General features: G+C 42.7%; 1 protein-coding gene across 4 annotated transcripts in view; it reads right to left on the bottom strand.

Annotated features, from left to right (window-relative positions):
* sox5 (SRY-box transcription factor 5) overlaps positions 1-22,490 on the bottom strand; it is a 92,589-nt gene that overhangs the window by 27,838 nt on the left and 42,261 nt on the right. For 2 of the 4 annotated variants that reach the window (XM_062995614.1, XM_062995641.1), the window contains exons 4-8: positions 19,671-19,757; positions 15,221-15,393; positions 12,938-13,006; positions 3,041-3,167; positions 111-196 (exon numbers count right to left, since the gene is read on the bottom strand). In XM_062995614.1, the coding sequence (XP_062851684.1) occupies positions 111-196; positions 3,041-3,167; positions 12,938-13,006; positions 15,221-15,393; positions 19,671-19,757 (542 nt within the window). The remainder of the gene's footprint in view (positions 1-110; positions 197-3,040; positions 3,168-12,937; positions 13,007-15,220; positions 15,394-19,670; positions 19,758-22,490) is intronic. The other 2 variants (XM_062995623.1, XM_062995633.1) reach the window with 2 other exon arrangements.

Raw genomic sequence — 22,490 nt, 5'->3', positions numbered from 1 at the left:
ACCCACATATACATATGCATAAGCAAATAACACAGAATCAGCTTTTTAATGAGTTGTTAATAGGATGCTGATTTTATGAGGTGGTAAATGTATGTACTCACAAATCTTACCTGGAGCTGTAGAGGTCCAAGGCCCGGTGTTGCAGCTGCAGCAGCTGCCATGGTGGTGGGGATCAGTTGGAGAGGGTATGGGTCATCTAGGAGATGAACAGCATATAGGAAATTGTTAATAGAATTGTGTTACTTCTCTTTTCAGGGCTTTGCAACTTCAATCGCAAAGAATGAGTAGAACATGAAAGGTTTTTATAAACAAGTGAAAGTTAAATATTAGAAGTAGTGTTGAACAACATGTCTATTATGTGCCTATCACACTAAATTATGCAAGTGCGTAATTTAAGAAAGGGGTTGTCACATATAGATGTTAAACCTTTCCTATTTTCATTTTTGCTCAGGTTTTTGAGAAACCATCGGGTCATATTTTTCTCAATGTAAGAAAATCATGTTCAATAAAACAAGTTGTGGGTGACTTCAGCTGGTTGAAAATGCCTGCCAATCTTCACACTTTTCATCTGTGATTACAACCTAATTGTTCTCCCCTCCTTTCCTTCTATTCTCAACCAAAATCCCCTTTCCACTAGTCTCCTCTACCTGACCCAGCACCACCCCTTCAGTATTTCTTTGTCTCTCTTTATGATCTGCAGAGCCCTTCATTGTGCTCTCACCACACTCTCTAATGAAAGTGTGATTGAAGGACTGAAAGCACAAGCATTGATAAAGAGACGTTCGGTAATTAACTGGGAGACGTTGGCTCTTTCCTCTCGGCCCAGGCTTCACCAAGAGCCCTGAATCAGAGCTTGCAGTCTGAACAGTAGGGCTTATTAGCGTCCACCTACAGATAGGCTTTTTCTAATTACATAGCCAGGGAGAAAGGTCAGTACTGGCAGAGGTGGGGAGGGTGACCAAGCCTTTTTGAGTATGTTGTGAGAGCCTTTGGTTTGAGTTGCTTGACACAGAAGCTGAGCTTGAGAGAAAATTTGTTTGTTCAATATCAAGCACTCTTTGACATTGTTTAGAATGCTGTGACAGCTTTCGTTCTGCTGTTCTAATACATATTACACTGTCTGCATGTATATGTGCAAGCGTGGACAGCCCGTGGCACTCCTCTCTGGCCTAGACTCCTGTCTGTCTCTAAACTCTAAAAAAAGAGGAAGCAGCACCCTGTCTCCTTAAGCAATAAACCAGAAGCCTCATCCCATTATCCAAAAAAACATTTTTTCCCATGCAGCTCTACTCCGAATTAAAAAACAGCCCCAGCATGCAGACTAGAAAGTGCTTTGGACTTCATTCAAGGATGTATTCTGGGGAGATGGTGTGTTTTTGCTCTCCCTCCTTGTCCTCCGATCTCAGTCCCTAAACAAACCAAAGTATTCCAGCTATTTTATTTCTCTCCCGGGGACAGCTGTAACAAAAGAGCAAAGAAGAGGACGAAAAAAGGAAGAAAGCAAACATGTTGCTGTTGGCGTGGAGGCTGTGACTCGGCTGTCCCGCTCTAGGGAAAGTCTAGGGAAAGAGGGTCCCCCCCTCTGGACCTAGCCCACGCCAGGGGGACTTGATCTCGCTCGCCGATTTCGCTTTGTTTCAGACGGGCTTTAAAAAGCACATGCGTAATTGAAAAAAGTTGGGCAGTGTGCAACGTTGCGGCTAGTGGTAATTAAAACAAGGGGTGCAAGGGAAGTGTGTGTGTGGTTGGGAGAGAGACTTGTTTGGGAAACTGTGAAGTGCGGTGGGCGGAGCTGGAGCCGAGGACCGTTCCCGTCTGGGGAGGGAGGTGTGGGTGTGTGTGCAAGGCCTCTGTGAGGCGTGTTTGGATAGGCATCCTGGCGGCGCTTCGTGTTAATGTGTGACAACCTGGGGCAGGTCACTCTTTCCACGTTCAGCATGCTTGCTGCTGGCATTCAGCATACTCGCCTCTCGCGGTAAACAACACATTGCTTCACAGTTGGACTGCTATGGCCAAAAAAAAGCAAAACCCTAGAGGGAAGTTTTCCACATTCTTTTCTTTCTCCTCCGACTAGTCGCACTTATCGAGCACAGAGACACAAAAGCTTAGAAACGAGAGACTGTCAAGTGGAAAAGATGAACAGGCCTCCCTGATCAGAAGGTATTGGAAGGAGCTTGCCTTAAAACACGTGCCCAGAAATGGCCTCAACAATCTGGTTTCACAAATCTACTACTACTCTGATTTAAAAGCTCAAGTCTTATCAGCCAAGCGGAAAGTTTGGCTGATTTAAAAAGGACAGCTGCATGATCGACCAAGGAATAATTCAAAGAACACTCAAAATCAATATGTAAAGATGTTTTACCATACAAGTGTTTAGAATAAATAAAAAATAATAATAGGCAATAATATGCAATAAAAAGTTCCCTCCCAGTTTAAACTTTTTTCAAACTTATTTCAAATTTATTCATGCTACTGCTGTATCGTGCACTATTTATTTTTAATAAAAAGTACATTTCAGTTTATATAACTGGAGCGCTCAGGTGGCGTAGCGGTCATTTCTGCTAGGCCATTGGGTGTCTACTTACAGACATGATTGGCTGTGTCTGAGGTGGGGTTGGCAGAGGCCCCGCGATGAATTGGTAACCTGTTTGATGGACTGGCATCCTTGACAAGGATAAAGTCATATGGATTCAACATATTGATCTGAAGTTATTATTAGCTGATCATAAACTGATATGACACACATGCATCTCGTCCCCGACAACTTGTAGACAGAAAATGAATGTACAAAAAAACACCTCAAAAAGGGTGGTACCTGTAAGTGCTAGAGCAACTTGTTTGTTTACATTTCTCCCCATCAGTAGACACTGAATTCCCATTAAAAGAAACTGTGCTGTCACTCTGGTCTTATGCGCACAGCTCATTAACGGTGTACGATGTTGATTGGACAGAAATGTGCTTACTCTACTTCTACGGTGTATACGCATGATGCATTCTGTGTAAACTTGATGATTTATGAGGTTTTTGCAGAGACACTCACTGCAGCCTGGCTTGTAGTTGAATCCTGGGGGCAGGAGGAATCCTTGCTGGGCAGCAGCTGCCGCCAGAGTCCTCTGATCTGGAGGGAAAATGGGAATCATCAAAGGTGGCAGCTGACCCTGGACCTGCTGAAGAGAAAAGAGAAAAGACAGAGAGCAAGAAAAAGAGAGTGAGAAAGAAAGGGAGAGAGAAAATGTCGGTATGTTGGCCAGTGGTGGGACCTGTATTATAGAGCCAGCACGGACAAAATAACACACACACACACACACACACACACACACACACACACACACACACACACACACACAAACACACAGCCACTCCTGCACCTGTCCCCCGACAAGAGGAGCAGAAATGACACCCTGTCACTGCCAAAACCACCATGTCACACAGAGTGGCTCCCAAAAAAACTCCTGTAACATCTGGGCCCACTGCGCTCGGCAAGGTGCCATGCCTCTTCAATAGATTTCCAGGATTTAAAAAAAAATAGGAAAAGAAAAAAAGCACACTCTTGCACAGAAAACATGAAGCCAGCGACTCTGGCAAGAAATGAGTCTGAAGCACACGGGTGCGGGGAAGGAGAGGACAGATGGTTCTACTGATGAGAGCACTGCCAGGAAAACACAAAGCCTCCAGAAGTGACATCAGTGACTGTGCGAATGTGAGCATGCCGGGTTGCTCGCAGACAGAGCCGGCGAGGTGAAGAGAGGAGCGGGGCTGCATTCTGTGCGTCTGATTGAAACTCTTGGAAGGGAGCGAGTGGCTGCGTTTTGTCTTGAGAGTTCAGCAGTGAAGGCTTCTGGTTTTACTGTGTGCATGTAACCACGGTTAAGTGGTTAAAGCATGTAAAGTTGGATGGGTGGCAAAACTGTCTCTCCCTTTCTCTCTCTTCCTCTCTCTCTCTCTCTCTCTCTCTGTCTCATTGCTATAATCTCACGGTCCCACCACAGCGTCTGGGGCCGCTTGCCTTCTCACCACACCATAATTACCCTTCCATTTCGGTGAACCACAAAGCGGCGGGGACTCCCACTCCCAGATCAGTCACTAGTGCCACTTCTCTTTTTTTTTTCCCCCACCGCATTCCGCTGGGCCCCCCGCGAGCAGGAAAACACAAACGCTACAGTACTGTTCTGCTTTTCAGTCCCTTAATTGGACATATGCTCCTCTGGTGCTGCCTGTATCTCGGCATGCCACTACAATCTTGTGGCATCTCTGTGGTCATGTTAGCTCAACTTAGTGTTCTGACAATGATGTGCATGTAAAACACTAGCGCTTACACTCCTGAGGTTTGCCTGTGAAATTAGGAAGGCATAACCGTAATTAGCCACTATCCAAACTGGGCAGTTTTTTAAACATAAATCAGATTTATGTGTCATTGAAATTGTCATTCAAAAAACGCTTGTTATACGAGTTGATTTTTTGCAAGTTAAAGTGCTTTGTTTAATTGTTAGATCAGGATGTTCTAGAGAAACGCCATCCTTAGGGTGGCCAAGAGTTAAAATTGACTTGACAGCACTTAGTAAAGACAAATAAATAAATAATAGTAATAAATGATAATAATAGGAGAAGAACAATAAATTGAAATGTCATTAAAGCTGGATTTAAAATGAGTGCGCTCAGGTGGTGCAGCAGTAAACTATGCTAACCCACTACCGCTTAGACCCAGGGACCTGGGGTTTGAATCTCAGCAATGCTATCGGGTGGTCGGGCATCTGCTCACACATGATTGGCTAATGTCAAAGCGGGGTAGCCTATCCATTGGGAGGTGCAGTTGTCAATGGTCCTAAGTCCAGATAAAAATAAAAGGGTTACGCAAGGAAGGGCATCCGGTATTAAAACTGTGCCAGGTTTGATTTGTGGACCAGATCCACTGTGGTGCTCCCTAGAGCAGCCAAAATAAATAAATAAATGAATTAATGAATAAATAAATAAATACATGTATTTTTAATAAAAAATGTTTTTTAATATTTTAGATACTTTCTGAGACTTCTGTTGGTGATTTATTTGCTTAGCTCTAAAAAATCCTTTTATCATTAGGATTTTTTAAACTTGGCTGACCATCCAAGTTTAGATGCATCAAATTTGTCTATGCACTTTGGCAACCCCTCAGCCTCACTAGCTGAGGAGGACCACAGGCCCACCAAACAGTAGAAGTCACTGTAGTAGCTGCAAAGGGTAATATTTTTTCTGGCCTTTGTGTCCTCAGACACGGCCAATTGTGTCTGTTGAGCTCCCAACTAGGTCGGACCCTGTGGTGGTGGCCTGGCCTAGTTGGAAGAAAGTTGGGACCTGTTTTTTATTACACAAAAGCCATTACAATACAGGCACATGAATACAGGCACATAATTACAATATTATAATATAATTGTTTTTAGCTCAGTTAACATAAATGAATGAGCTAAATAGATTAGAAAGTTTGTATTTCAGTGTATATGTGAGTGTGTTGAGTGGGTACATCTCAAGCTAGCGCTATAGCTACAGGTCTGTGGAGAACTAGTTGCTACAGGCAATCTATCCTCACTAAAACAAAGCAGGAAATGAGGTCGAGGCTAAGATGGATAAGGCAGACCAAGCTGAGAGGGAACAATGCGCTCCAGCCTACAGGAATCCAATGGCAGGCCAGTAAGCTGCTTTAGCGAGATCGCCTCAACAGCTGGTCTACACACACTGCTGTAGCCCACAAAGTACTGAAGATAGATATACACCCAGCCACATAAACACACACTTTATACATGTGGTCAGACAGTTCATTTGCTTTCCTGTGGTCATATCCTTCCACCGCTCTCATGGCCTCTTCTCTGTTTCTCATTGTGAGCGTTTAGCCTTTGCCTCTTGAAAATTGCAGAACATTCCTGAATACTACAGAGAATAGAATCAGGCTGGATGAAGGGCTCCCTGAAAAGCCAGCTAATCCTGCCCTTCAACAGCTGGCTATTGCTTTCCATAATGCCTCTTTCTCTCTTCATTTTCTCTCATACAAACACAGAAGAAATCCTCGTTGAAAGGTTCATTTAAAACAATAATGTATTTCTGGCCTCTGCCAAGACCATTAATGAGAAAACAAGTGAGCTTGTTTAAAGAGAAAACTCTGACAAAAACACTTTTTTTTTGTGATGCTTCTGAAAAGAACTATGGTGCCTTGAAAATACAGTACCCAGATTCAGGGGTCCCACAAGCCACAGATATCTGAAAGATTTAATTTACATTAGCAGTGCATTGTGTTTTGGGGCGCTCAGGTGGCACAGAAGTCTAACGTGCTAGCCCACCACTGCTGAAATCTCAAATCTGAAATCTCTCGAGTTTGAATCTCTGCCCTATAATGAATTAGGCTGTTATTGGACAGACAGTGCTTAGTAAATCCATTCAGAAGTACATCCGGACTGATCAGACAAGACAAAAAACTCAAACTCGTGCATAAAGACAAAGTGGATCTAACAGCCCTGAGCCATCACTCTGCAGGGCTGCTAATCAAGACAACAACTAAAACAAAAAAACAAGAAAGTAAAAATGCAGCTCAGAGGACGACATAAGAGAAACTTTCAATAAGAGAAGGAGAAAGCAAGAGAAAGCAAGCAAAAATGAAAAAAAGAAAGAAATCAGGGGAAAAAGTGAAAAGTTGGCAGCCAACTGACTTCAAGTCTCTCGCCAGGCGGCACAGCTTGAACTTAAAGCTTTTCGAACGTAATGAAGATGTGCCGATAATTAACATATGTAGTGTGAACAGGTTTGTTGGCAGAGAAGCGAGAAAAACTCCAAGGTAAAGTTATTATTAGGGAGTAATTAGCTCTATGAAGTAAATGAGTGGAACAATAGCTGCCAGCATTGACAATATGGCACGCATCTCAGCGAGCGAAGAAGTACAGTGGTAGAACGAGTGGGTCCCACAGCTAAAATGTGTTTCCAGCCATATGCTCCAGCAATTAAAGCCGAGCCTCCGTGACCCTGTGCTGAAGAGGCGAAATTTAGCCATATAACCAATAATTAATTTGTATAGTGCCGGAGCGTGGCTAGCACTCTGTGTTAGCGTGCCGCTTGTCTGCACAAGTCATTATCTTCTAACAGGAAAAACTTTTGCTATAACTTGCTTCCTGTCCTCACTCAATGGCATAAGAGAATGATTTCCTCATTTGTGTCTATTAGGGCAGTTAACACTATTCAGGAAGGCAGAACCTTATACAAACAGTGGTACCTAGCAGTTAAGAGACTGGACTCCTGATCAGAAGGTTCAGGGTTCAAGTTAAAACACTGCCAAGTTGCCACTGTTGGGTATTTGGGCAAGGTCTTTTATTTTCATAATTCTGGCCTGAAATGTCACTGTGTGAACCCTATATATTCCACTTTTTATTATCTGAAGGTCTTAAGTATGTGCACCAAGCCAAAGATCAATCAAACTGGTGTCTGATCTGCAGCAGTCAGTGTGTCAGTCTGTATAAAATCCATAATATCAGTAAAGAATTACACATGAATCTAACTGAGGGTTTGTATCCAAGGTCTACAAGCGCGTGGTTTCCCCCATACTTCTGCACCTGATTTATCCAGACTTGTTCCCTTCAAACTCTTGTGCAATTCGTGCATTGTCACTAAAGAACAGCCTTGCCATTTTTAACCACTAACACACCAGCATTTTCTACCCAGGTATCCTCTCTGTTTCCAAGTACTCTTCCTTTTCTCAAATGGACAGGCCTTTATTTTTCTGTGAGCCAAGGGCACCTTTGGCTGATTAGCAGCTAATGAAATTGAGTGGCGGGCCTGCGCCGGCGCTGCCTGTCTTTTATAAGCCCTCCATTAGGCGGGAGTGCAGGCGGTGCGTCAGCCAGCAGCCGTAGGTGGGCATAGCACGGTGCCCATCTGCTCCCCTGCCTGCGTGTCCTTCTTCAAATAGCTCCCATTAGCTGACGAGCCGTCGCAGAGGAAGACTGCAGCGTCCCCTGACTACCGCCAGGTAAAGAGTGCACATACCCTTGACCAGGGCAGAGTGATTAGACTTAGATGCTAAAGAGAGTAAGATGGGTAAAGTTCTCAATCGTTTCTTATTCTCATCTGCTAACCAACTTTTTGTCTTGATAGGACTAGATCAGATCTGTGACACATTGTTTTGAGGTTGGCCTGGAACAGTCAGTTGTGTTTTTTATTGCTATTTTGGTCACAATGCTCTCTGTTCTCATGAACCAAGTCTGTGTTACTGGTGTAATTTTCAGCCATTATGGCTTTGCTAGCAAGTTGTCTCTCTGAGGCAGATGGGACTGATAAACATGTTTACATACTGACAAGCAGAAGCGCTTTCTCAATTCTGGGAAACAATGGAAGTTACTCCTAACATCCTTATGGGCTGATGCTCGCTAATTTTTAACTACGTAAACAACTCAGTTCATGTTAAAAGTTATAAGAGATAAGGTTGGGATTAGTGTGTTTGAGATTTATTTATACTTCAAAAGAATGTATAGCTTCACAATTTCACTGTTAACAGAACAGAACAGAACAGAATGCTTTTATTTATCATATATAAATATACACACATACAGTACAATACAAGGCTTTCTCTGTAAATCCCAGCTGGTTCAGAAGGGTCTGCTGTACGATGCTCCTAAGCAGACAGGTTCATTTTCTTGCTCAAGGGCCCAACAGTGTCTGCTCAAAGCCAGGATTCAAACCCACAATCTTCTGATTAATAGTCCGAAGCTCGACCCTCAAGTCAAGCACTGTCCCATTAGATAATGAATGTAAGATAATAACTAAACATAAGGTCCAGTACTGCTCTACCCTCAGTTATCTGTCGGGTGGTGTAGCACTTTCACTTTTAAACACCTACAAAATAAAATCTGTCATGTCATTCACCAGCATGTCCAAATACAGGAGCTTGTATTATGCTTGTATTATTTCACAAGAACAAAACTATAATCCCACAGAGAGCCATGCTGCATACAGAGAGTCACACACTGCCTGTGAATCATCCATCTCCACCAGGCAGGAAAGACTACAGGTGCAGCAACAACGAGAAAACCACTCAACCTGCCCTTCCTCTGGCACAGCCAATAACACAGCTAAGACTCAAACTTGAGAGTTCGAGATCTCAGCGATGGTTTAATTTTTTTTTTTGCAATATAGCAAACATAAATTTTTTGCTAACATCAGCGATTATTGATATTTATTATTTATTTTGTTCCATAATGTCAAAAGACAAATAAAATCTACTGATGCTTTAATGTGATTTACATATGTTTCTCCTGGCACTTGGGTGGTGCAGCAGTCTATTACATTAGCTCACCACTGCTGAAATACAGGTTAAAATCTCAGCAGCGCTACCGGCCGTCCTGTGATCTACACAGACATGATTGGCTATGTCTGAGGGTTTGGGATGGCACCTCTTCCCATGTACTTCTGCCTTACGTTCAATGTTTCCTTACGTTCAGTGCAACTCTGATCAGTATAAAACTAGTACTGAAAATAAAAATGATTTTTTGTTTCTATTACCTGTGGAAAGCAGCTAAACAGAAACAGCACACTAGCCTCTGAATCTTTATTACAACAGATTCTCTAAAGGAAAAGTCTGCCTTTAACTCTCAGCAGTGCGAATTCTATAGGGTTTCTGTGTTCACTGAGGAAGTATGAACGTAAAAACAGGCAGCACTTTATGCTCAGCCCAGCACACATAACCTCAGCAAGGAAAAACACCAATTACATTCATTTAGGTGTAATGAGACAAATTAAATAATTACACAGCCAATTGAATTATCTGCTTCTGCACACGGGGCCTAGACTAGCGCTGATGATGCTGTTACCTGTGCGCAACTGTGTCTCTTATTTCTTTCTTTCTCTATTCTCAGTAAGGCCCTCCACCCACAGAAAATAAATATATAATCCTCAAAAAGCTAACGGCTCTTCGCTAACTCATTTGGATTGGGTTAATCAATGCTTACGGTGTACACAGCATGCAGGAGTTTCTTCACTGGTCATGTTTTATTAAGTTAGAGAATAGAAATCTAGCTGAACGCTAATAGGATTTCTATAAGCTGCCATTAGCAACTGTCACCTGTGTCTAAAGACCTAAACAAGTTAGTAGAAGATGTAAATGAGTTAGTTGCAGTCAGGAGGTGGCAGCTCCAAGCTCCTTTACGCTACTTTCTTTAGGCTAGACGCGGACGATGCTGATTAAACTAACCGGCCGCTTCGTTGCGGGACGCCTGGTCACCCACTCGTCTCCCGCTCGGCTACTGAAGAGGCTTCACGCCGAGCGAGTGGTGAGACCGAGTGCGGCAAATCCTCTGACACCGGCACGGCTTCCCATGGAGATGGAGGAGGTGTACTGAGAGAAGCTGCTAATGAGAAAAAGAGGGTGCGGGCATGGAGGAAGCGGCTGTTGGAACCGAACAGCTTTAATAAGATGCATGTAGTGGCAGCCAGCAGCGGCGGTGCTCACCCAAAGGCCTTGCTATTACACCTCTTCTTAAGCGTGGAAATGTAATATAAAGGGCTGCCATTTTATGCCCTGCAGCCACTCGTTTGTGCGAGTGTGGATGTGTGTGAGCCTCCGGACGCTCAGTAGGTGCTTTTTATTCATCCTCACCTCCAAAGCACATCCTCTGAGTACTCAGTGGCAATGCCAGGGGTCCCACAAAAAAGTAAAGGCTTTAATAGGAATAACGGCGGCAAACGCTAGGTGTGTATGAGCATGTTGCCTCTGAGAGCCTAAAGTATTCGTCCCTGACAGGAGGTGTGTAGTGTCTATGGCAAAGCCAAGCGAGCTAGCTTTGACTAGCCACAATTTAGCAAGTTTCCACACAGAGCAAATCTTTCAAGTGCTCAGCAGGAGGTCTGTCATATTTAGCTTCACCGCATGTGGGTTTGGTACATGGGAACACTTCCCACTGTTCTCCGAGTTCCTCATATTCCAACAGTAACACTACTGACTTCATGTAGTTCTTAAACAGATCCACACTTAGCATGGAAGACTAACACTTTCAGTCAACAAGTTCCAGAGATATATTTCTAGTCCAGAATGACTGTTATTTTGGGAATATTGAACCATTTACACAAAACTGAATCAAAAATCAAACATGCTAATAGAGAGTCATCTGAAATTAATTCTAAAAAACCTGGAGCTTTAGTGCCTACATTTACATTTTCAGCATTTAGCAGACGCCTTTATTCAAAGCAACTTACAGTACTGGGACAGTATACAGTCACAGCATGTGAGGGTTAAGGGCCTTGATCAAGGGCCCAACAGCAGCAACTTGGTGGTGGTGGGGCTTCAACCAAGGACCTTCTGATTACTAGTTCAGTACCTTAACCGCTAGGCTAATATTGCTTATTATAACTGTAGTGGGACCTTTAAACAAGAAGGTGGTGAGTAACAGATAACCATAGATAAGGTGCACCTTCTGTATAAAACACAAGAGAAGCATGTCAGGTTTTGCTTGGTTGTTTATCAAACCTCTTTGCTTTACAGAATGGCACAGTTCAGATCTGATCTGTTTAAATAAATCATGATATAGCTGTACGTTTTTCTGCATGAGAAATTTTTTTTGCTTGTTCCTGTTAGCAGTTGTTTTAAGTAAAGGTGCAGTTAGAGAAACACCTGTAATCCTTCTGCAAACACAGATTAAGAATTGAATATTTATGAGTAACGTGGTGGCAGTCATTTAAAAGCTGCTCCACGTTAGGAGTCGTGTCCCTCTGCACGGCTTATTTTGGCCGGCAGATAAGGTACAGAGACGCAGCACCGTGTGATCTGTTAATCTCTCTCCACTGATAATCACCTGTGCCTTTTTATGTCGACTTGAAATGTTCCTGGCAGTGTTAACCCAGAAAAAAAAAAGAAAAAAAGAAAAAAGATAGAGTGACTCTTTCTTGTGTTCCAGACGCTACAGTAAGCAGTAAAATGAATGCGAGTTCCACAAGCTGAACAGAGGCCAATAAAGCAACGTGATTGGCTGCTAACGAGGCTCCTCTGTCTTGTCAGTGTGAGAAACTATTGTTCCGCGGGTCTAAATGCAGAGATGCTTGTTTGGGAAAAGGTTGCAAAGTCATGGGAAAAAGGAGCTTTGTTTCTCTGAGGGTCGAGCGGGACTAGAGCACCCGAGCGAACGTGTTTTCAGAGCACACACACACATTCACACACACACACACACACACACACACACACACGCAGGCACACATGCAGCTGGTTTAAACACAATTGTGCACACAAATGCACACAAACATTGTCATTCAAATACGCACACGGACCAACTTCTATGTTTTTTAGCAAACTGAGATTCCATCCAAATTTTATCTATACAGTTTGTGCACAAGCAGTCAAACAAACACAGCTGCATCACTCACACACACACACACACACACACATACACAGAGGCAAACAGAATACAGCAATGTTCCAGTATAGAGGCAATATTAAATTCTGTGTTTGTCTAAAAAGGCTCAGTGTGAAGCGACTTCTGGCCAGAGACGGCCAGTGTTCCTCCCCAACACTCATTCTTACTTTATTTGCACATTTTGTCTGGCCATTTTTACAAAATACACCTTTAAACACACACACAAACCAACAGCCACGCTGAGGATTCGAACCCTGCATTCCAGCCGTAGTGTGCTAGCGTAATGTACCCCTACTCCACCTGAGCACCCAGTAATAATATATAGATGATAACTATATAGACATATCTGAGAAAGCAGCTGGCTGATTTTTGGCTTTGACTGGTGGAGGGGGGTTGGTTGATCACAGACTGATTTCTAAGGTTCTGGTGATTGTGTTTTTGTGTGTCTCTTGTAGGTTGGACTATGGAGAGAGACACTGTCTGCTAGCATTAACTGCCTTGAAATGTTTTAGTTTTGGGGTCATATGATCCACACACGCACATACAAACAAACACACACACACATACACAAAGATTTAGGACCACACCTGGATCTGTTGCTGTAGGAGGTTGATTTTGTGCTGTTGCTGCAGAAGCTGCTGTTGTTGCCGAGCAATCTGTGAAAACAACAAAGAATGAACATTTACAAATACTTTTAGAGTAATACGATGCTACTGCATTTAAACATATGCAAACAGCTGGTCTGTTACAGTATGTGTGCATTTCTGCAACCTTACATTGCTGGTAGTTACAGACACATTAAAGCCAGGACTGAGGTCGTTTGTGCTTTTTAGAGCCCCCGAGTGGCGCAGTTGTCAAAGGTTTCGGCCTCTTTTTAGGCGTTCACGCTTAAGAGTCCTGACCAAACTACAGCCACTAATTCACTCAAACAAGCTTCAGTTATTGAAGCTACAGAACATTTCCATTTTATGTTAACATAGAACAACGAAGTATATACTCTTTAATGTTTGCTTGATGTGTCCACTTTTTTAGCATGTCGGTGAAATTATTTTTGTTTGTAATGCATTTAAATTTAGAATTAAATTTTGTTGAAGTAAAGTTTTATAAAGCATATAAAATCTGGCTGTATCTCTTTTAGCTAGCTAACTGTTCATTTACTGAAGTAGTAAGGAAGTTGCATCACATATTTTTTTGTGTTTAGTTCTGCTGCTGCTGGATTAACAAACATGTTGAATGAGTGATTTATTTCGGTAGCTCCTCTTAGGGGTCACCACGGCAGATCGTTTGTGCGCATATTTCATTTCGTGCAATATTTACGCCAGATGCCCCTGTTGACACAACCCTCCTATTTATCCATGGATTGGGGGTGCACTGATATGTGTCTGCCCAATCGTTAGGTTCATGTACTGGCATGCGACTTTAAATTTGTGAGCCCAGCCACAAACACCTGGACACGATAGAGATCTTCATGTGAATTCATCATATTATGTCTCTCATTAATTTATTATAAAGCGCTCCACACCTAAGTCCACTCTTCAGTAACATTCATTACTTGTAAACTATTGTTTTTACCAATACCAATACTATTCTCCTCTGCAGAATCTAACCAAGATAAAAAAGTTGATCCCAAACCACATGATACAGAAGTTAAAAGTGTGTACTAACTGCTACAGTACTAGTGTGGTTTATATTTTGATGAACTATTGTATGTTGTCCAACAGCAGAATTTTATTTTATAAAAATCCAGACGGCTTTATCAGTTTTCTTGAAATCTGGTAAAAGCCTTAGTTTAATTTAGAATATCAGATTATACTGAGTACATGAACACAACATAAACTTACAACTCTTAGATCTGACAATGAGTTTAATACTTGAATTCGATAATGTATCAGATAATTATGTGCATGTAAACATATTTAAGTGCCTCTTAATTTAGTGGAAAATCAACCAGAACTAGATGGTTGGGAGTGGGAGCACAAATGGAGCACCACCGCACAGATATTTTTGTTCTTAATTCATGTCAGTGTGTGCTGTGCTGGTACATGTCTTTCAGGCACAGCAGCATTACTAGTTATTACTAGTTTTAAAGCTTCACAGCAGCTTATTCATACACAACATGTTCTCTATGTAAAGAGCTTTAGACTCCTGTGTGTGCTGGAGAGGACCTGAATGCTTTCTTTTTTACACACATACACTTCATAAGTGTGGTTAAGGATGGCATGTGGGAGTACCATGCTGGGACACACACCCTTTCCTCTCCTTTCATTCCAATAAATGTTGGCAGTTTCGTTCTACGTCTCGTTTGACCACATTACAATGTGTGCACTGTGCGTGAGGGTGGATTTCACCACTGACTGTATTTACCTGTAACACATGGCTTTCTCAAAGACTGCGTATGTGCATTTGAAACATGGTTCATGTGTTCGTGTGGTAATGTTAGATGTCTGTGTGAGTGTATGAGTAGTTTAAATCTTAGTGTGAGTTTTTACCCTAAAATTGAGTGAAAGACACAAAGACCCTTATTAATTAACGTCATGTTTTACACACTGTGGTTACATTCATGACAGGACAGGTAATTACTGGTTACACAAGATTTATCAGTTCACAAGTTTTAATGTCAAACACAGTCATGGACAATTTTGTATCTCCAATTCACCTCACTGCATGTCTTTGGACTGTGGGAGGAAACTGGAGCTCCCGGAGGAAACCCCCGCAGACACGGGAGAACATGCAAACTCCACACAGCAAGTACCCGGACTGCTTCACCTGTGGATCGAACCCAAGATCTACTTGCTGTGAGGCGACAGTGCTACCCACTGAGCCACCGTGCCGCCCTGTGTGTGTTTAACTGTGTGTTTGAGTGTGTGTACCTGGTCTTGCTGCTGCTTGGCGAGCTCCATCTGCTGTCGCTGTTTCTCAATCTGCGAGGCCGCCAGCTTCTTCTGCTCCTCGTGGGCGGCTAGCAGCTGCTCCCTGAGGCTGCTCAGCTGGCTGATCATGCCCATCAGCTGCCTCTCCTTTTCCGCCAGGCTGTCCGGGGTACCTGCAGGGGTCACAGGACACAGGTCAGAGGTCAGCAAGAATGTGGGTTTCCAGATGTGTGCCATCACTCTCGTGCCAGTGCAGGATTTGGCGCCAGTGTGACCTTTGACTCTGGTTGGGGTTGAGCTGACGTGGCGTATTGGGAGAAAGAGTTAAATCATTCAGCAGGATGTTATTTGACCATTATGTGGGTGGAGAATACAAGTCCCAAAATGTGTCCTAGTGCATGTGAGCAAGACCTCACAGTGCTGTTCCAAATGTCACGGAAGAAGAACAAATGTGTAAATAGGTGTGTACGCATCTCAGGTCACATCTTTTGGTCTAAAAAGCACTTTAAACACACACACACACACACACACACACACACACGTGTCCACAAAGTCGGACAATCCCCCTTTGTTCCTAGCCGGTACCTTGAGAGGGGCCACATTCCTTGACTGGGAAAAACAGATGGGGGGAAAAAGAGAAAAAACGAGGGAGTCACAGGAGCTGACCTGACCTCATGCCCCCCACAGGAAGGTGAGAGTATGCTTCATTTGTACCCCACTCCCCCCGTTCCACACACAGACCCAACAATGAACAATAAAGGCAACTGTCAGGGGTGGCCCGTTGGAAAAATAACCCAGCGGCTGTCCTTAACAGCTCAGAGACTGGGCCTTTTCACACACGGGTGTAGATTCGAGCCGAACTGCACAAGAGAGGGGCTTGTGTAGAAAACGACGTGGCTTCCAGAGGGAGAAAGAGAGAAAGACGGCGAGGGAGCAAAGGATCAAAGACAGCTCTCTTTCGTTCATGGTTCTGTTTTGCAGCTGAAAGGATGTCTGTAGGCCGCTTATTCTGAGAATATATAAAAAAAAAAAAAAAAAAGAAGTAAAATACTGTTGGTATTGTGAAGTTAGAATAAACACGGAGCACGCACATCTGCAAAAAAACTCAACTCTCATCAATCACAGCCAATGGATCTTGATCTCGGCTGTTGAGAATACAGGCACGGATCAATAAGCAGTTTCCTTTGCTTTCAAACATCCTCCGGCTTCTTCTCTACGCCGGCTCGTATCACAGGCAGCGGTAATTAACCAATCTGTAACAACGTAATAGCTGTCAAGCAGCCCTCGCCCCTAATTAATGACCAGACTTAACAGATATCCCCCTGAAGCGCTGCACTGAGGTGTAGACAACGAGGCATAGAGAACGGAGAAAGTCTAGCCTCAGGGCACGCAGTCATTCACCGCTCACCATCGCTCAGCTTCGGCAAAACTGATCTGATCTCTGACATAGAGCACTCATGCAGTGCTAAAGACCAGCTGATTAAATCCTGAGATGCCGTCGTACACTGCTGGGTGGTTGTACATGATGTAAACATGACAGAAATTGAGAGCAATGTTTGTAATAGGAAAGGAAAACTTGCAACCTTTAAAAATATGCAATCTCTCGAGTCACCCCAGTCTAAAACAGATTTAAAAACGCAGACTCTGGCCACTCTGGGTCTAATGTGGCATCACGTAATTTCAGAGTGTTGGAATCTCAGCAGAACTGTCGACCTGGCCAGGCGCCCACACAAACACAAGAAGGGAAGGTCAGGTTTTCTCCTGCTGCCGCTGCGATACACGATCTTCAGGACGATTTGTGGGGAGGGAAGGAGTCACATGGAGCTAAGCATGGTTCTATGTACGCCATACAGCTCTGTCTTGGAACCCAACGCTGGCAGGTGATAAAAAGCGGCTGCAGATTTGACACGTGTCTGAGTGGGTGTGTGGTGATCCGGCTTTCCTTGATCAGTTTAGGGTTGTGCAAGCTGCAGCGATTTCACATTTATGAATTGGAAATGATTAAATTGGGAGATAAATGAGATACACTTTGTAGCATTCTAACAGCCAACACACACACACACACAAGTGGTTTAAGTGAAATTTAAGTACCCAGAAGAAATCAACGCAACCAAAAGAAAAACAGGAAAAAAATAAGATAGTGAACAAAAGTGAGGATCAAACCAAAGACCTCAGGACCCATGTTTTTGTGTTGCACCCACTCTTAATTAAATGAATGTTAATAAGAATTAAAGATGGAACTATTATCTCCTTTTTAAAAATTTTTTTTTTACAAAAGTTATGTAATCAAGCCACACCCTGACCCAGCTGTAAACAAATATTTATTTTAAATGATTACATTTAGTTAATTTATTCATTCTTGCAAAAGGCAGGAAACACCCTGGATAGGTTGCCAGTTCATTACAGGGCACACACACACTTAAACCAGTAGATTTAATTGGCCTGACTGCATGTCTTTAGACTTGTGGGTGGAAACCTGCACAGACACAGGAAGAACATGCAAATTTCACACAGAAAGGACCCTGGCCGCCCAACTGTGCCACCAAGCCACCAATTTGATCCAAAATGACAATAAACAAATAAAGCAATAAATCAGAAATATGTTCTCCAAACAAACAGTGAGGGAGTTTAGGGGTGACATGTAGTGATACACAGCTCCAACAACAAGTGTTCAATCCTAGGCTCTAAAACCTTTTATGCAGAGATTTATATATCCTTATGTCTTTGTGGAGTTCCACTAGGTACTCTGGTTTCCTCCCATCTCCATCAACATGCCAGTGGATAGACTGATTTCTCTAAATATCCACATGATCTAAGGGACTAAATGTGAATGTATGAGTGAGTGTGTGACGGTCACCTGACCAAGATAAAGTGATTTCTAATGAGGAATGAATAAAATAATAGGTTTTCATTGTTCTAAGTGTAGAGATAATGGCTGGCCATCAATGTCAACGTCAAGGATCTCATACAGTGTACCTGTCTCACACTATCTTCTCCTACAACTAAAAGACTAAAAAGAATTTTAAATCCAAAAGTAATTGAAATGTAAAACACTAAGAACACAGACAGACACACTTAGTCACACTCTAGGTGATCCTGGCAGGGATCCTCTCTGGGATGAAATGTCCCCTCAGCAGGGTTACTTCATCTAATCAATGAAGTCTTTCTTAGCGGGACAGCCAGTCCTTGTCCCGTTGATCAAACGACCGAGCCACCCGAGTTGCTCCCGAGTTAACCACTTTTAGCCTGTTAACACCCAAGAACATGCTTTAGGATTTCAGGTGCTAACAGTGCAGTGTGTCCCTGCTGCGCTTAAGTGTGGCCCTACGTGGTGTATCATTAACCACACTAATGTGGCAGCAGAAGTTGCTTAGCAAGCTCATTAACAGGCTGGACTGTGATGTTATCAGCTAAAAGCTAGCCCACAAATGTCTTCTGCTTTAAAAGAATCCAACTTTCTCTAAACAGAGAAACCTCAGCAAAATGGTGACATGAGCAGCTGTTATGCAGCAGAATAAAGCTAGCGTGAAAAGAGTTGTTGTTTTTTTTTTCATTTCAGCAGACTGGGTGTGAGCAAAAAAAAAAATCAATGTTGTGCTGTTGTTCTATTAGGAGGAACAAAAAACAGGTGGTGCATTTATGGAGCGGCTAATGCACTGTGTCTGACTGACTAAGAACAGCAAAACAACAGGAAAGAGAAGAAATGAGAACATGAGAAGAGATAAAAACTGTAGATACTAATATTGAGCAACAGAAAGAGACTTCAGTGTCTTACAATAACGCTTTCTAACAGTGTTGTGGGTTCTTATTATGTCTGAGGACAAGGTAAGGCCAAGACCTCGTGATCGACTGACACACTGTTTAGGATGTGTTAATGCATTGTGTCAAGTGATTCTAAGACATAAGGCCCACCCTGACCAGGATGAAGTGGGAAAAAGGATCTTTTGAGATCATATTTAAAAGTGGTGGGCATCATGAAAATTGATGTCAAAGCTACTTTTCCATGTTTTTCGTATCACTGTACTTTTTTTGAATCAAAATAAATGGCATGGGAACTTCTATTACATCTTTATATCGAGCAACTGGGTGTAAAAATCAGTTTTTATTCATTTAAAACCATTTATTTTTAAGAGCAATTAAATACAAATATCATAAAATCTGTAGCTCTTTAGACTGTTAAAATGAACATAGCACTGGTGTGGCCCAGCGGTCTATTAGGCTAGCTCACCAGCTCAGAAATCTGGGCATCCAGACAGACACAACTGGCTATGTCTGAGGAAGGTGGGTGTGGTCTATGTTTTGCTTGTGTGTTTTAGCTAGCTTTTTAGAAACGGTCTGCTTAGACTTTAATTTTTTTAAAGCTGGCACCAGACATGAACACAACAAAGTGATACACACACACATACACACACACACAGACATGGAACATGAACATACTCTTGCTTTTTACCTTTGATCTCTCCAAAGTGACCAGAACCCATGGACAGCAGCTTGTCCTTCCAATCTTTTGACAGCAACCTCTCAATATTGGGGGTCTCTGCAAAGAGAGAGAGAGAGAGAGAGAGAGGGAGAGAGAGAGAGAATCAGCAAAGGCCACATCACAATAAAGCTCATTTAAAGTCCATTTGCTGTAATAAAGGCTCGTCTCTCTAATGGCAGCAACAGCGGGGCGGGAAGAAGAGAGGATAGAGGGAAAGAGAGAGAGACTGAGTGAGAAGGGCCGCTTCCTCACCTGCTGCTAGCCAATCATTAGCCCTGTGCTCCAGCTCACACAAAGAGGCTCTTAATGCACCACCACAATGGACACATTATCGAGCCGGCCGCTTTGTTTTTCTAATACGCCACGCAGACCCCCAGCTCCCGCAAAACACTAATTACTAACCTGCCAAGGCCGCACGACTGCAACCAGAGAGAGAGAGAGAGAGAGAGAGAGAGAGAGAGAGAGAGAGAGAGAGAGAGGAAAATTACTACAACTCTCAAACCAGACTACCCCCAATCTTACTCCTCCACCCCAAATAATTCTTACACACACACTCACTCACACACACAAAACATCCCTTTCACACCGTTAAAGAAGAAAAGATAAATAGAATAAGTAAGACAGCCTGAAATACTGAGTTTGCTGTAAAAAAAATCTGTGTATCTGTGTTAGTGGAGAAAAAAGGATTGACCCCTGAAATGAAAGTGCACCAGAAGATCCCCAGTGAAATGAACCCCTCAGTTTAGTTGGCAAATACCTCACATACCTTTTTAGCACTTATTGTAGGTGCACTTTTAAGAGTCTAGAGCAGCATATTAAGCTTCTGACACTGTTCTTGTGGAAGTGTCTGACACTTCTCTTCACCAATTCACCTCAAATTTATTGCACCAGGTCAGCCTTATGTTCAATGCATAAGCAAATACTAAGTAATAATTCTGACACTTTTTGCACTTATAATGATAGTTGAGTTTGTTGGGTCAGTTGTATAATAAACATTAATACCAGGGCTGTTTAATACACTGTTCATGGACCAAACTCATCCCTTTGTAAATCTGCGAAAGCCTTTTGACTGGCTCTAAAAGCCATTAGAGGAAAACCATGTGGACACTAAAAAGAACATGTTCACAGACAATGAAACTTTCCACAGACAGGGCTCAAACCCAGATCCTTAAGGCCCGTGTTGTTTTGCGGCACCACTTCTACCAGCTGCATCACTCCTGACTGATTACTCTCTCTTTTTCTCGTTTTCTTTACTCTATTGTTGGTAATCACTTTACGTTTTAGCCCTTAAGATGCTGCTAAAGAAGCAGATGTCCATCTGCATGACTATGTACATTTATTCAATCTATATAATCACACACACACACACACACACACACACAATTTCCAATGCAGATACGCACACATTCACATAAAAGTATTGACATGCGATGTAAGAAGAAAGTACACACACGTTAGTACAATCACACACTTACACACACAGATATACAAGCGCACTTAATGTGGAAGGGGACAAAAACACCAGGTGGCACCATTAGTAATTCGGCTGCAGCTCATAACGCTGAATACTAACCTGAAGCTCTGCGACTGGTACAGATTACAGGCCCCAGGTGGGCGCACACGTGCACACACACTTTACTTCCTCTCCAGTAATCAAATAAGAAAGAGACAGGTCATTTTGTCGCCATCCTTAAAATGCCGCAAAGCAATTATTCCTACTCAAGCTCCTGACTCTACTGAAGCTTTAAAACTCTGGGACTCTCTCTGGTACTGTTACACTGCATTTACACTGCAAAGAAGTGGCACAGACCATATAAATGTATGCAGCCCTTCTCAATAATGTTAAATATTTTCTATGCTTATAAATAAAGGCTTTTATCACACAGAGAATGAAGCTGATGTATTTAGAGCTGATAACTATGATAATTAAGTTTAAACCATTTAGCAATTCTGGCTTTTCTGGTTTATTCTTTATCATAAACTAAAGCTAAAGTTTAAGAATACTATAGGTAAACTATTTATCTAGCAGCTCAGTGGTGCAACAGGTAGTATGAGTGTCACACAGCTCTTGGCTCATGGTCATGGGTTCTTTTTTTACTGGGGACTTTACTGGGAGTTTAATTATCAAAGATATGCCACCAAAATGTGAGTGAGTGAGTGTGTGAGTGTACAGTGCTGATCAGGATGACAATCTTGCTGAAGAGAAATGAATTAAAAAGGCTTTCACCATATACAAGCGGATCTTTTAATTAAGGGTTCAATCTCCACAAAAAATTCCATGTCGAGTGTTACAAACCGATATTTCATCCAGTGCACCATCTCCTGTTAGTATCGTATCCTGTCCCTTCTGTTCTCTCTTACGGTGGAACCCACTTCTCATCGGTCCGGTCAGCACCATTCAGTTATACTGCTGACCCTGACAGCTGTCTTCCTGCAGTCTCAACAGGTGTTATTAGCCTTCATCTCTCTCTCCTTCTTATTCTCTCTCACTTTTTTTCTCTCTCTCCCTCATGCTTGCTCTCTCTCCTGTCTTCCGGTTCCCTGTCTGTAACAATGACAGAGGCTTTTAAGCTAGAGAGCTTTGACAAGTTAAAGGGCCACCAAATGGCTACTCAATTGGTCTGACCTGCCTCTTTTCCACTCTTTTCTCTCTCCCTAGCTTTCTCTCTCCTGCACCCTAATAGTTAATATTTTTATTTATTAACACAGCCATCATTGTACCGGTGACAGGCGCACCACTTTAACTATTAACACAAATGGCACCGGGGCACCGGGTTCTGGTTTCATGAC

The sequence above is a fragment of the Trichomycterus rosablanca genome, chromosome 1 (genome assembly GCF_030014385.1).
Source record: "Trichomycterus rosablanca isolate fTriRos1 chromosome 1, fTriRos1.hap1, whole genome shotgun sequence".
Taxonomy (NCBI): Eukaryota; Metazoa; Chordata; class Actinopteri; order Siluriformes; family Trichomycteridae; genus Trichomycterus; species Trichomycterus rosablanca.
The sequence above is the reverse complement of the archived record's forward strand: the minus strand, read 5'-3'. Positions and strand labels throughout refer to the sequence as shown.